This window comes from Callorhinus ursinus, unplaced genomic scaffold (assembly GCF_003265705.2).
Source record: "Callorhinus ursinus isolate GAN/ISIS: 27379988/994484 unplaced genomic scaffold, GSC_fseal_2.0 scaffold8, whole genome shotgun sequence".
NCBI classification, from domain to species: domain Eukaryota; kingdom Metazoa; phylum Chordata; class Mammalia; order Carnivora; family Otariidae; genus Callorhinus; species Callorhinus ursinus.
The window spans coordinates 71,627,463-71,641,261 of NW_027397070.1; the positions used below are offsets into that span (position 1 = coordinate 71,627,463).

Sequence of the window (13,799 nt, forward strand, 5' to 3'; positions counted from 1 at the left end):
TGGGAGGGGGGTGGGGTGTGTGTGTTAGTCCCGGTGGGAGGGGGGTGGGGTGTGTGTGTGTCTAGTCCCGGTGGGGGCAGCCCACCCACTCTCCAGCCATCTATTCCGGGTGCCCCTCCCGGAGGGAGCGACGAGCGCCGGGTCGTCCCAGGGCTGCTGGTAGGGAGCTTCTCCCGGTGACCGGGGTCCGCGGCCCTTCTCAGGACCCCGGGCTCTCTGGGGACCCCTTCCCTTTCCAGGCCCTGCACCGCCTTGCCCCATTCCCGCCAGCGACTCCTGCAGACCCGGAGGGCCACAGACGCACGTGACGACCCAGCGCACCCGCTCTTCCGCGACGCGCCCCACCTCCACGGCGGCCCACCTGGACGCCCCCCACCTCACAACGCCCCTCCGCGCGGCCCCGGCTCACTTTGCACCCCACGGTCCCCAGACTGCCGCCGTCCCCCTGACCGGCCCTGCAGCCCGCCGGCCTGCTTGGGTCTCTGCGGGTGGCAGCCCCCAGGACGGGCCTCCGCACCCCGGCTCCCGAGCCGCCAGAGGCCCGCCAGGACCTGGGCTCCGGCTGTCCCCTCCGCCCGCCCGCGGCCGTGGAATACGCGCACGGCCCGCGACCCCGCCGGGGCCCAGCTCACCGCGCGCGGACCTCGCGCCGCACCCCCGCGGCCCACTGCTCTCACCGCGCGCGCGCTCCGTTCACCGCCTCGCGCTGCCCCGCCCCTCGCAACCTCCCTTTCCAATGAGAGCCGGACGTCCCGCACCGGATTTGCCAATCAGAGAGGAAGCAGCGCTACGTCGCAGACTAACTGACCAATCCAAAGTCTCAGTCGTCCCCAGGAGACGGGGCGTGCCTGGGCGCGTCCTCACTGCCGATTGGTGACCGACCGCAGGGTGGCCGAGGAGGTGCCCTTGCGCGTACTGAAAAGCGCAGCGATGGGGCGGATCCCGGGCGTCGATTGGCTCGCTCTCCGAGCCGGGCGTGGCGATTGGACGCGGCCCCTGTCATCCACGCGGGCGGGGCGGGGCTCCTGGCAGGACCAGGGTCCGCGAGCCTGGCGAGCGCTGAGGCGGCGTCATGTCCTCCGAGGTGGCCGCGCGCCGCGATGCCAAGAAGCTGGTGCGCTCCCCCAGCGGCCTGCGCATGGTGCCCGAGCACCGCGCCCTTGGCAGCCCCTTCGGCCTGGAGGAGCCTCAGTGGGTCCCGGACAAGGAGGTAGGTCGCCGCCGCCGCCCGCCAGCTTCTCGTCCCCTCCTCCGCGCCCCGCTCGCCCGAGACCCCCGGCACCCTCTCCGCGCTCCGGGACCCCCTTCCGAGCCCGAGGGCCCCCGGTACGCGCCCCGCTCTCCCGAGACCCTTCGCCTGCGCCCCGGCACTCCCGTTAGGGTCCCGGGACCCCGAACCGCTTCGGCTGCCTCCTGCTGCCCTTCCGGGGCCCCCCACGGCTCCCCTCGGTGTCCCGGGCTCCAGTCGCCCGCGCTCCAGCCCTTCCGGGGCCATGGGCACTGGGCCCTCTGCCTGGTTCTTTCTCGGGGCGCCCAGGCCCGCCCACCCCCCGCGCGAAGTGCGCCCCGCACGGGCAGTCCCACCCGCTCGGCCCGGGCTCTGCCCACCTGCGAGGGAATTCCACTTCATCGGTTGAGCTGCTCAGTGGAGCCCCTGCCCCGCGGGGGGCGCGGCGGAGCGGCGCCCGCGAGGCCTGGGGGGCTCTTGCGTGGTGCGAGCGGAGTGCTGGGTTGGAGCAGGAGGCTCCGGACGGACAGTAAGGAGGGCGTCCTGGTTGGGGACCCGCACCTGCTTGGAGAGGCACGAGCCGCTGTGGCCGGAGGGCTGAGGCTGGGGGAGGCGCGAGCTGTCCCTGTGGTCGGGGTGAGCGCGGCACCTCCTGAAGGCCCTTCTGTGACCATAAGCCAGCAGTTCTCAGTTCCCGGAGGCCAAGGGACAGAAGTCCATGCGTTCCTGTAAATCAGAACCGTCTGAAAGGAATTAGCAACCCATGATTGTTAGAAGTGCTTTAAGTGACAAGCACCTTCTGTGTCTGATCAGCCACCCTCCCTTCCTCCCTGAGAATCGCTGTTCCGGCCACAGGGTTTCAGCAGAGGAGTGAAATCAGGTGTGTGGTGTGGGAGGCGGGCGAGCGCCCAGAAGCTGGGGAGGGGCCGTGTGCAGGGCAGCGGGGAGGCGGGGCCAGCCTGGAGGTCAGCGGCCAAGCCGTGGGCCTCCCCGGCCTGGGTCCCTTGTGGCCCTGTGTGATCTCTTTCCTGCAGCTTTACCCTTGGTGCGCCTCCTCTGAACAGCATGTACCTTTGCTCTCAGGGCCTCCTTGGTTAGTGCTGTGGAAAGATAAAAGTATCGTGGCTCTCGTTGTCATACGTGAGTTCGTGTCATAGAGTCCCTTACAGGCCTGTTGAGGAGCCTGGTCAGAGAAGTCAGAGTCGCACGGCTCGAGGTGGAGACAGGCAGGTGACCCACTCTCCTCCGCAGTGGGGGAGGGGCGGCCGTGACCCGCTGGCGGCCCTGACTCTGCACCTGTGGGCACATCCTGTATGGCCAGATCACCGGGTGGTCGCCCCTGTGTCACAGAGGTGCGGGAGTGGGGGGCAGCATTTTTCCATCATGGCCCCTGCTGACCAGGAAGCAACGAGAGGGGTCTGGAACTCTCGCGGAGTGCTGGTGCAGCTGGGTGGAAATGCTGGTGTCTGGGAGGCGTCCCTCCTTCAGCAGGAGATTCACTCCCAAGCTGAAAGGGTGGCGGGCGTCGCTCCAGAGCGTCCCCGTTCGGCAGGATTCACACTCGCAATCGAGCCAGGCCAGGCCCTGGAGGCCTTCCAGTGGCCTTGGGGGAGGGGAGCGCTGCAGGGGACTCTCTAGTGGGGCATGGTCCCAGAGTCCACAACGTAGCCGGGGGTGTTCTGGAGGAAAAGAAACTTGGCAGGGGGCGGTGTGGGCTAGGAGCCTCCGGCAGCCCCGGGGAAGGCTGCCGTGGCAGCTCCTCGGCCACTGGCCTGGCGCCTGGCACTGCCGCGGAAGGGACGCCCCCTGCTGCGCGCTGCCCGCCGCGCTTCTGGGACACGGGGACCTTTGTGTGCCGGGGAGAAGCAAGCGTGCGATGCCGGCGGTGAGAAACAGGTTTGTTTATTCGTGGTGGCTCGGAATGGGGGAGGGGAATCAGAATTGGACAGACGTGGCAGGAGGGTGTCCCGTAGACCCTCCGCTTCCACCCACTTCTTGCTGTCTGCCAGTGTCATTGACGTGTTTGTGGGTGGTCCTCCTCGTGTCATCGTGACTCTCGTTCCTACTGGGTCACCCTGAGGCCAGCCCATGCCACATCTGTTGTGTACTTACCGGCTGCCTGCCCCTGTGCCAGGTGGTTAACTTGGGCCTGCAGGGACATCCCTTAAAAGTGTTGAAAACGTGGGTGGGGAGGGGGAGTGTGTGTACGCATGCACAGAGAGATGGTCTGTCGCCCTCCGCTTCCCAGAGGGGTTCCTGCGGAATAACAATCGCTAAGCACTGAGGAGTAGCAGTCTGCTCCCTAGGGGCTTGTGGGACGTGGGGCAAGTCGGCGGGAAGCCTGGCCGTTGTGTCCGGGTTGTGTGAATGATGGTGGAGAGTGGGCTTGCGGTGGGCTCACTGGGCATGGGGCTAGAGGGACTTGGCACAAGTAGATGGAGATACCGAGTTTTACCCTTAAAAACTCTGCATCGTGCACTCCCCCTTCCCATCTTCACGGGGCGTAACCAATGATGATGGCGCTTGGCACTTTGACACTTGGGTACTCTAGCCACAGAATTGGGGAGGAGAGCACAAGTGTGTCAAACAAACCCTGAGTCAGGAGAGATCATATTGGATGGGGTCACTGCCAGCCCGGGAAGGAGCCGTGGCTGCAGGAGGGAGACCGTGGGGTCCGCCAGGGTCTCTGAGGCCAGGCGGGGACAGGCTTGCTTTATGGGGGGAGGGACCCCGGCTGGACGAGGGTCGGGTGGGAGGGGGAAGGCGCTGGTGCAGGCAGCGGCCTGCTTGGAGGCGTGGGTCCTGTGACCTGACGTCAGGGGCCGCACGACCCTGGGTCTGCCTGTCTCAGGCTGAGGGTGGGTCGTCATCTACGGGCCTGAAGGACGGACCAAGTGAGGTTAATGGGCATTCTGTTCCCATCCACGAGCCCAGACAGGTCAGCCAGTCAAGAACAGGGTGAAGAATGGAATGAATTTGGGGTCCGTGTCCAGCCTTGTCACGGGTGATTGGGCGCAACTGAGTCATCTAAGTCCCATGGCAAGGGGTTCTCAGCAGGAACTTTCCCAGCACAGTCAAGGTGGTGGTGGGGATCCACACTTGCTCTGCGGGACCCCAGGGGGTACCCTGCCTCCCACCCCCCAGGACCCCTCTGCTGTTGGCTCACGGAAATGCCACAGTGGAGGGCCCCTGAACGTGGGCCATGGCAGCGCCTCTTCCCGGGGCGCACTTCTATCCCTAGGCTCTGTGTCTTTTTCAGGAACCAGTGGCACGGGGGTCTGGGTAGGGGACACAGACGGGCGCTGTCCCGCGGGGGCGTGCCCGTCTCCTGTGACGCCCGCCGTTTCGCCTCTTCAGCCACATCATCTTGTTCCTTGTGCCATCACAGGGTCTCCCCCCCACTCCCTTGAGCAGGGTTTTTAACAGTTTACTGGTTCCTTCGTTAATTAAGCAGTTAAATCTTTGAACAGGTCAGTTTGTTTTAGGAATTAAGCTTTTACTTTTTAAAAGGGATTATTATTTTTTTTAATTAAAGACTTTATTTTTTAAGCAATGTCTACACCCAGCATGGGGCTCGAACCCATGACCCCAAGATCAAGATTGCACGTTCTTCCCGCTGAGCCAGCCAGGCGCCCCTAGAAAGGATTATCTTTCGATAAAGATACATTAATACAAATACTTTTAAATTTTATTTTCAGGATGTTTGCATCTGAGGAACTTAAGACACGGTGGCATGTGAGGATCTGAGGGGTCTGGTGCCAGCCAGCCAGGGAGCACCGCCGGCGGCGCTGCGGGGGGGGGTGACATGGGGCGTGGAGTGCGGGGGTCCCCCAGCCCCCAGGGAGGGGGCACAGTGCTCCTCAAGCTTTTCTTTTACAGTAACCTTTTTTGACCTTCCTTTAAACACTTCAAACTCTGTATTTTCTGTTTTGATGTTGAGGGGAGACCCTCTGTCAGCTATCCTCTGGGGCTGGGGCTGGTTCTGGAGTTGCCCCGGGCACCTTTGGGGGTTCCTTGTGTGAGGGTCGGGCAGCGGTCAGCAGACCTCTCTCGGCTGCGGGTTGGGGGAGCCTGGAGTTCCTGAGGCGCTTCTGTTCTGTGGCCCTGGGCTGGTCTCAGCTCCTGCATCCGCCGCGGGGTTCCTGAACCAGCCAGGAGTCGGAGGCCAGGGGAGCGTGTGTGGGGCTGCCGCCCTGTCCTCCGCGGTGCCCGGCGCACCCTCCAGAGGCCACCCCTTGCCACCAGCTTCCTCCATCCCGTCCGCTGGGCGAGAGGCCCGTGAAGTGAGCGCGGGGCCCCGAGAGGCTAGGCTGGAGCCTCCTGTTCTCAAGGAGTCCGTCCCCGGGGGACCCCGGGGGGCGGCCTCTGTCTGATAGGTCCGTGGGCACCACGTGCGGGACCCTCCCTCACAGAGTTCCCCGAGGTCCTTCGGGGGGGGCCTCCCCTGACTCCGTTGGCCCTGGAGATCCTGCATGTTGGAGCCTCAACCCCCTCCCGCCCTGGCGGGGACCACACGGCCTGGGCATACGGGGGTCTCAGGCATAGGGTGTGGGTCGCGGGCCGCACCGGGGTCTGGGCTGTGGGGCCTTGTCTGTGGCCCCGGGCCTTTGCGAGTCACTCAGTCTAGTCCCAGAGTCACAGCTGCGGGCCCGGCCATGCCCGTCGTGTTTGTTTGCTCTGGGGACAGTTTCTCAGGCATCTGTTCTTTGGCCATACTTTTACTTTAGTCTCTTTGTCTCTTGCTTTATTTCATTCTCTTTAAATTGCTGTTGATAATTTTAGAAGAGTCTTTTCTGTTACATGATCAGCAAATTACCTTGTTTAAAAATCTGTCAGTTTTCTGAATCCCCTCATTGGTTATTTATTTATTTTTTAAGATTTTATTTATTTGAGAGAAAGAGAATGAGAGAGAGCACGAGAGGGAAGAGGGTCAGAGGGAGAAGCAGACTCCCCGCCGAGCAGGGAGCCCGATGTGGGACTCGATCCCGGGACTCCAGGATCATGACCTGAGCCGAAGGCAGTCGCTTGACCAACTGAGCCACCCAGGCGCCCACCTCATCCGTTATTTAGAGTAATAAATGTCTATGTCACTTACATTGTTAAGGGAGCACGTTTTAAATTCTGGATGTGGTCTTATGTTTAAAAGTCGGTCTTCCGGGGCGCCTGGGTGGCTCAGTCGTTAAGCGTCTGCCTTCAGCTCCGGTCTTCCATCCAAATGGCCAACAGACACATGAAAAGGTGCTCAGCATCACTCGGCATCAGGGAAATCCAAATCAAAACCTCAATGAGATACCACCTCACACCCGTCAGAATGGCTAGAATTAACAAGTCAGGAAACGACAGATGTTGGCGGGGATGCGGAGAAAGGGGAACCCTCCTACACTGTTGGTGGGAATGCAAGCTGGTGCAGCCCCTCTGGCAAACAGTATGGAGGTTCCTCAAACAGTTGAAAATAGAGCTAGCCTATGATCCAGTAATTGCACTACTGGGTATTTACCCCAAAGATACAAATGTAGGGATCCGAAGGGGTACGTGCACCCCGATGTTTATAGCAGCAATGTCCACAATAGCCAAACTGTGGAACAAGCCAAGATGTCCATCGACAGATGAATGGATAAAGAAGTTGTGAGTCTCTCCCCCCTCCCCCCCCTCTCTCTCACTGGAGTATTATGCAGCCATCAAAAATGAAATCTTGCCATTTACAATGACGTGGATGGAACTAGAGGGTATTGTGCTGAGCGAAATAAGTCAGTCAGAGAAAGACAGTTATCATATGATCTCACTGATACGAGGAATTTGAGAAACAAGACAGAGGATCATAGGGGAAGGGAGGGAAAAATGAAACAAGACGAAACCGGAGAGGGAGACAAACTGTAAGAGACTCTTCATCTCAGGAAACACACTGAGGGTTGCTGGAGTGGAGGGGGGTGGGAGGGACGGGGTGGCTGGATGATGGACACTGGGGAGGGTATGTGCTATGGCGAGCGCTGTGAATTGTGCAAGACTGTTGAATCACAGACCTGTACCCCTGAAACAAATAATACATTATATGTTAATTAAAAAAAAAAAAAAAGTTGGTCTTCAACTTGCCCAAACACCACAGCCTCACGGTAGGCAAGAGACATGAGACCGTCTTTGTTGGTGGAGAGGGAGAGGGGGCGCGGGAGGGGCAGCAGGCCGGCTTTCCCGTGTGCACTGGCCTCACCCTGGATGGAGGCTTTTTCTGGTGGAGTCTGTGGCTGGCATTGCTGGGGGTCACATACAGCCTGGGGCCCTGCCACGGTGCAGAGGCCCGAGTGCCAAACACAAGCAGCGTTCCAGAACTCACAGAAGGGAGAGGCAGTGGCAGGGGGTGGGCGGAAGCAGCAAGGGCGCAGTGAGCAGCCAGCTCACACTCGCAGCCACTGGGGGACTCTATAGATGGTTCTGGAAGGCCAGGGTGGGCCAAGACCTGTGTCCCAGTCCAGAAAGCAGCTTACGAGCAAAGAGGAAACAAGAAAATGTGAGCCACGGGATCTCGGAAAGCTTAGACACCACTCCCAGTGCCAGGGCTGTGGCCGCAGGGTGGTGTCTGGAAAGGCCCTCCAGCGGGGAAGGACAGGGGCCCAGGCCTCCCCCAGGAGCATCTGCACGGTGCCGGCACCACTGGACTCTGCTTTGGACCAACACAAACTAGTGGGCACGTGGCACCTAACTCGAATCCCTCAGCTCCCCGCTTGCCCGACTCGTGGAGCCGCCTTGGGGGAGGCCGAGGCCCAGAAGGGGTTGCAGAGAGCAGGGGGAGATGGGCGGCGCAGGCTGGCCAGTGCCCCAGCTGACCAGAGTGAAGGAGGTCGGTGGGGATGAGGGGAGGCCCCGCTGGGCAGGACTGGCTGTCCCCCGAACCAGGTCCCAATCAGAAGCCCTCCTCCCTGCCTCGGGGGGGCAGTTTCCCTGTTGTCGAGTTGGGCTAAAGCTCCATTTGGGTCCAGGAGCAGCTTTCCCTGGAAGCTGAGCTGCGTCAGTGCTGGGACAGCCCTTCGGTGCTTCTGGCAAAATCTGAACCAGTTCTTGTCTTGTGTTAGCTTAGAGGTCTGAGCTCGTCCCTCGTCCTCAGTGCCTGAAGCAGGGCCACTCGCAGGGCTGTCTGTTCTGAGAGCACTTGGGGGACAGAGGCCTCCCCTCGATGCCCAGCGCCCTAGTCCCTGTGCACTTCTGGGGCGCCCATCCCTGTGAGGCCAGCCGCCTGCGCCCCGGCCTGGCCACTGCCCTTCCCTCTGGTTCCTTACTCTGAGGAGCATTCGAGAGCATTTCCGGGCCTGGCAGTGTCCTGTGTGTGGGCCGTTGCCGGCCGGGCCTCCCCCCACTTAGCCGCCTTGCCTTGCTTTCCTTGATGTGTGCAGCAGGGGGCTCCTGGCCTGGCCTGCGGCAGGTGAATTCCTGCTGTGCAGTGTCGGGCTCCTTCCATGACTTGGATCCTTGCTTCCAGCACCAGGACAGCCCCAGTGTGGCCGTTCGGGCTCTGACCCCTGGCCCGAGTGTGCCCCAGGGTCCCTGACATGCCATCTGAGCCATTGCTTGCTTGTGGCCGCTCAGGCTTGGACGTCACCTGTGGCCTTGGTGCCCCCCCCACCCCGACCCCCACGGCACGGGGCTGGGGAGGGCCACCCAGCCTGTGGGCCTCACGAGCTGGTGGCCGAGCCCGCTGCCCTGTCTCTGGCCCGTTGAAGGCCACCCCGGCGTCTGGGCTGGGAGGGGCGGGAGGGGCGCTGTCCCAGCTGCGCTCAGAGCTGGGTCCTGATACTTGGTTGTCTTCCGTCCTAGTGCCCGAGATGTATGCAGTGTGATGCCAAGTTTGACTTTCTCACCAGAAAGGTGAGCTAAGGCCATCGGGTGGGGGGCCCAGGCCAGCATCGAGCCCCTTCTGGGGTGGGGGGGTGTGCACCTTGTTTGTCCTGGCATCCGCCTGAGGAGAGCAGACTGGTGCCTCGGCCCTGGGGTCCGAGTGAGGCTTGCACACCCGTGGGTCTTGCCCTCCGAGGAGGGGGGTGGCCTGGCGGGTGGGCAGCAGGACGTAGAGCCCAGTGGCCCGCAGGGGGTGGGGCAGCAGAGCGGCGACCTCATCCCTCTGATGGCAGAGACCCTTGCGGGGCCAGTGTCCGGCGATGGGGGGCCGGGGGCGCCCGTCCTCTGTCCCCTCACTACCGCCCCTGCGTCTGCAGCACCACTGTCGCAGGTGTGGGAAGTGCTTCTGTGACAAGTGCTGTGGCCAGAAGGTGCCGCTGCGGCGCATGTGCTTCGTGGACCCCGTGCGGCAGTGCGCCGAGTGCGCGCTCGTGTCCCACAAGGAGGCCGAGTTCTACGACAAGCAGCTCAAAGTGCTCCTGAGTGGTAAGCCTGGGCCGCCTGGGCACCACTGGCCCGCGAGAGCTCTGTCCCCACCTCTCCGGCTCCCTGTCCAAGTAGCGATGGAGCTGCTTCCGCGGGCGGGCGAAGGGTCTGCCTCCCCAGGGGCTCCAAGCCCGAGCCCCCTCCTCCCCGGGGCCCTGCTGTGCGGCTCTGCTGGGGCAGCTTGCGGGCCTTCTCCCCCGTTCTGGTCTTGCCCTGGCTGCTTCTGGAGCCTGTGGGTGGAGGGCTCTGTGCTCTTGGGTCAGGGCCTTTGGGATGGAGCCCCCAGGGCCTTTCAGGGAAGGACGGAAGGTCCTAGAGCTTGCAGAGTGCACAGAGCCTCTCCCGACTGCGGCGCCTTCTGCTCTTCCTCCCTCACGGCCTTGCCGCCTCACTGGGTGGACCGGCGGGCGCAGCCACGGCCCTGATCTCGCTTGGATTCACTTCGTCCTGGGGGCGCGTCCCCCTGGGAGCTGGCCTCGCCTGGCCAGGGAGGGTGAGGCGTGAGAGGGGCTGCTGTGTTCTCATGTCTGTTCTTCTATCCGCAGGAGCCACCTTCCTCGTAACTTTTGGAGACGCCGAGAAACCAGAAGCAATGGTTTGCCGTCTCTCCAACAACCAGAGGTAAGAGGCAGAGTGCTGCCCGGCACGGACAGCTTTGTCATTTTGACCCTGGGGTGACGTGGTGTGGCTGCTGTGTTCCCTAGGTACTTGCTTCTGGAAGGGGACAGCCGCTACGAGATTGAAATCGCACGCATTTCCACCGTGCAGATCCTCACGGAAGGCTTCCCCCCCGGGGGTAAGTGCAGCAGGAGGTTTGGTGCGAGTGGTGGTGGTGGTGGGGGGGGCTTCTGGAGAGGATGCCGTGGCCTGCAGGATGGGGTCTCGGGTCTCTGAGGGGCCTGCCCGTTGTCCTTTCGGGCTTGTGTTTAGTTAAGTGTCTTCAGAAACCTGCCAGGTAAACGGGGCTGAATGTGTCCAACGATGAAGAATTTGCCCGAATGTGCCACAGAAAAGCTCTTCTGTCCTATTGTTGTTGGCCTCACACCGAGGATAAAGCTCCCAGTGCAGTTGGCATCACCCCTGTGCTCAGAGGCTCTGAGTGGTGGCTCATTGGGAACCAGCCCTTCTGCTCCTGTCAGGTTTCTGTGGAAACGAGATCCCCTTATGTTTCCTTGGTGAGCTTCCCGAGCATTTCCCCCTGGATCTTTCCACCTCGGCTTCTATGCTTTAGTAGCTGTCTTTCCGTGGAAGTAGAGTCTGTGTTCCGTGTGGTGCAGAGTGTGCTGAAAAAAGTCCATGTGACTGATTTCCTTTGCGCTTTGTTTTCTGATTGGCTCTTGGTTGTTCTTCTCTCCTGCCTGCCTACCTTCTTGACGTAGAAAAAGACATTCATACTTACACCAGCCTCCTGGGGAGCCAGCCCGTCTCTGAAGGTCAGCCACACGCTATGCACCGCCCACTCCTGTGCCGCGCCGCGGCTGTGAAGTAGTCACTTGTTCGGTTGATTTGAAAGAGGTTGGGCCCAAGATGTGGGTATAAGAAGCATGACCAGAAGTATCCTGGCAGCAGAAGTGGAGTTTATCCACTCCGTTTCTCAATGCCAAGGGGGGCAGCTTTACCCAGTGTTTCAGAGCTGTGCGTCAGCATTTGCCGGCCCCGAGCTGGCCGAGTCCGGGGGCAGCGGGGTGCTGTGGGCGGCTGCCCTCTAGGACTTCCCTGCGCCTTCACAGCCAGGCTCACTCTGCTCCTCCGGGAGCCTTGGCCAGCTCTGCGCTTCCGTCTGAGTCCCCGGAGGGGGAGTGTTCCCCTGCCTCTGTGCCCCAAGCACAGGGTGTGCACGTTGGCAACACACCAGTTGCCTGTGGCAGGTGGGAGTCGAAGACACCAAGGTACAAAGGGCAGGGCGTGGAGAAGCTGGGGGTCAGCCTGGGTGCCCCTCTGCCTGCCTCCTGTTAGGGAGTTGGGGTGGGGGGGGGGGCTCAGGAACGCACCTGGTCGGAGCCCCTCCCAGGCCTGGTGAAGCCTCGTCTTCCTTGGCAGGGCCCTGGGGCTTCTGGTGCCACACACCGCCTTCTGGCAGTTTTTGGGGTGCAGTGAGCCCTGCTCTGCCAGAAGTTTTCTAGAACCTTTGGAAGCCCAGAACCCTGTCTTCCTGGGTGTGGTACCGTTCTGAGCAGACGGCAGTCAGAGGTGCTGCCAGGCAGTCGCTGTTGGCTTTGCCGGCTCCCTGGATGCTCACAAAGTGCAGAAGCGGCCAGGGGCAACGGGCTGTGTGCCAATTAAACTCAGAAGAGCAGGGGGTGGGCGGAGCTGTGGTTGGCGTGCCCCCTAGTGGGAGTGGGCACTCCTGCAGGGATCTGGTCAGGGACCCACCTGGTGACACGCACAGATGGAACATGGCCTCCCTGGCCTCAGATGGGACAGCACTTTACTGTTGCCATCGTACGGTGGCCAGGCCCTCTCCGCCGTCCGCAGGTGCTGTCCACAGTCCACGGGTCTGGGGGAGAGGCAGGCTCTCAGGTTTGACTCTGAGATCAGTGTCTGATGGAAGGAATCTTCCATGAGGTGGATTCCTGCTCAAAATGGAGTTTTCATCCTCAAGTCACAAAGTAGGAAAGCTGTAGGTGGACTTCACCCTGAGGCTTGGTCTGCGCGGACTTCTCGGACTAGTCGTGACAGCGAGCGCCGGCCTGTTCGTGAGCGGTGGGTTCTTGAGCGGCTGGCCCCGGTCTGAAGAGGGCCGCTCCCCGCCATGGCATGTTTGCAGGCGCTCACGCATGCGGGTGGGGTGTCGGCACGTCTCTGCTGGGCCTGCTCGCACTCTCCGTCCCCAGCGGCGGGATGGCTGCGAGGCCGGAGTGATGGCCTGTGTGCTCCGGGCGGGCCCTGCGCTCTGGCTGCAGGCGGGTGGGATTGGTATGCACGTGGAGCCGGCCGGCCTGGTTGGGTCTTCCTGAGCACAGGCGTCCCCATGGGGGACTGGGTGTCGCAGCCTTGTCTGTCTCACTCGGCTCAGTGACGTGGTACGGTGTAGCCCGGGCCCTGGAGGGCCAGGCCCGGAGACTTCCTTTCCCACCCTGTGAATTTGGGGTCCTCTACCAGAAGGCCTCTGGAGCACAGGCCCCTGCCACCCGGCCTCCGGCACCAGTGTGAGGGGTGGGACGGCGGGTAGAATCCTGGGTGCTTGGGGGTCCCCGTGGGCCTCCTGACCTCGTCTCCCTCCTCCAGGGGGCAACGCACGGGCCACAGGCATGTCCCTGCAGTACGCAGCACCAGGGGCGGAGGGCATGACCCAGCTGAGGCTGACGGCGGGGGAGGATGCTAATGCCAGCAGGAGGCAGTCGACAGCTTGGCTGGCGGCCATGCACAAGGTACCCGGGCTGAGGTGGGCGGGGGTGGGTGGGTGGGGTGGGGGGCCTGGGCCCTTCTGCTTCGCGTGCAGGCCCACCTTTCCCAGAGGAAGCCCTGCCCTCCAGGGAGGGGGTGCCCCTGCCAGCTGCAACCAGGCACAGGACCAAGCACGCCTCTGGTCACGTTCTAGGCCACCAAGCTCCTCTACGAGTCACGGGACCAGTAACTCCGTGCAGGACAGACTGTCAGCGTGGACCCGCGGAGCCTGCTGTCTGCACGCAGAGGCAACTAACCCTACACGTGCTGGGAAATACAATTCGAGTGTTTGGAGAAACAGAAGTGCTTGCTTATCTAGTGCAATATGCACAGTTTATTAATGCTCTAAACAGCTTCAGGCTTTAGAGTCGGTGTATTATCTTGTTGATACTTAATTGGAGGTGGGAGAGATGGCATTACACTACTGCTAAACTATTTTTAGCATAACTTAAACCATGCTTTTATGGCTGCCCAGGTTTACTAGAAGGTTCTGGCCCCTCGGTGTTCACTCTTGCACCGCGATGACTTGGGCAGCGGTAACGCAGGCCTGCTCTGTGCAGGAGCCTGGCTCTAGGGCGCCACTTTCCCATTTGCCCGAGCCCGTTTATATAGACTGTTCACTTGCTGCATCACTAATTTGGGGCTACGAACAAACCTTTTATACTTCACTAAGGGGGAAGAGCCAGCTTTGCTTTTTGTACTTTTCACTTACTATTTCACTTTATTAAAATAATTGTACAACAATTGTATATAAAGCTTATGATTAAAACCTATTTTGAAAATACGGATCAGTTCTGCCTCACTGTGTCCAGAA

General features: G+C 61.5%; 2 protein-coding genes across 5 annotated transcripts in view; one reads left to right on the plus strand and one right to left on the minus strand.

Annotated features, from left to right (window-relative positions):
- Window positions 1-717, minus strand: part of XRCC3 (X-ray repair cross complementing 3) — a 13,907-nt gene extending 13,190 nt beyond the window's left edge. For 2 of the 3 annotated variants that reach the window (XM_073895941.1, XM_073895942.1), the window contains exon 1: window positions 633-717. The gene's annotated coding sequence lies outside the window, so the exon portion shown is untranslated. The remainder of the gene's footprint in view (window positions 1-632) is intronic. The other variant, XM_073895943.1, reaches the window with a different exon arrangement.
- A 289-nt stretch (window positions 718-1,006) lies between these two features.
- On the plus strand, window positions 1,007-13,769 carry ZFYVE21 (zinc finger FYVE-type containing 21). Of its 2 annotated transcripts, XM_025869303.2 has the most exons (8): window positions 1,007-1,210; window positions 9,032-9,082; window positions 9,430-9,598; window positions 10,144-10,219; window positions 10,303-10,394; window positions 10,978-11,031; window positions 12,827-12,969; window positions 13,140-13,769. In XM_025869303.2, the coding sequence occupies exons 1-8, from the start codon at window positions 1,073-1,075 to the stop codon at window positions 13,173-13,175; spliced, it is 759 nt and encodes a 252-aa protein (XP_025725088.1). In that variant the 5' UTR covers window positions 1,007-1,072; the 3' UTR covers window positions 13,176-13,769. The 2 variants fall into 2 exon arrangements, with proteins under 2 accessions (XP_025725088.1, XP_025725090.1); XM_025869305.2 differs by lacking the exon at window positions 10,978-11,031 and having other exon boundaries at window positions 1,013-1,210.
- Window positions 13,770-13,799: the final 30 nt, after the last annotated feature.

Bases quoted from the DNA above. Each gene is read 5' to 3' on its own strand.
- ZFYVE21 (XM_025869303.2), top strand. From the start codon at position 1,073: ATGTCCTCCGAGGTGGCCGCGCGCCGCGATGCCAAGAAGCTGGTGCGC. The intron at 9,083-9,429 runs GTGAGCTAAGGC...CTGCGTCTGCAG, and splicing joins TTGACTTTCTCACCAGAAAG to CACCACTGTCGCAGGTGTGG. The intron at 12,970-13,139 runs GTACCCGGGCTG...GTCACGTTCTAG, and splicing joins GGCTGGCGGCCATGCACAAG to GCCACCAAGCTCCTCTACGA.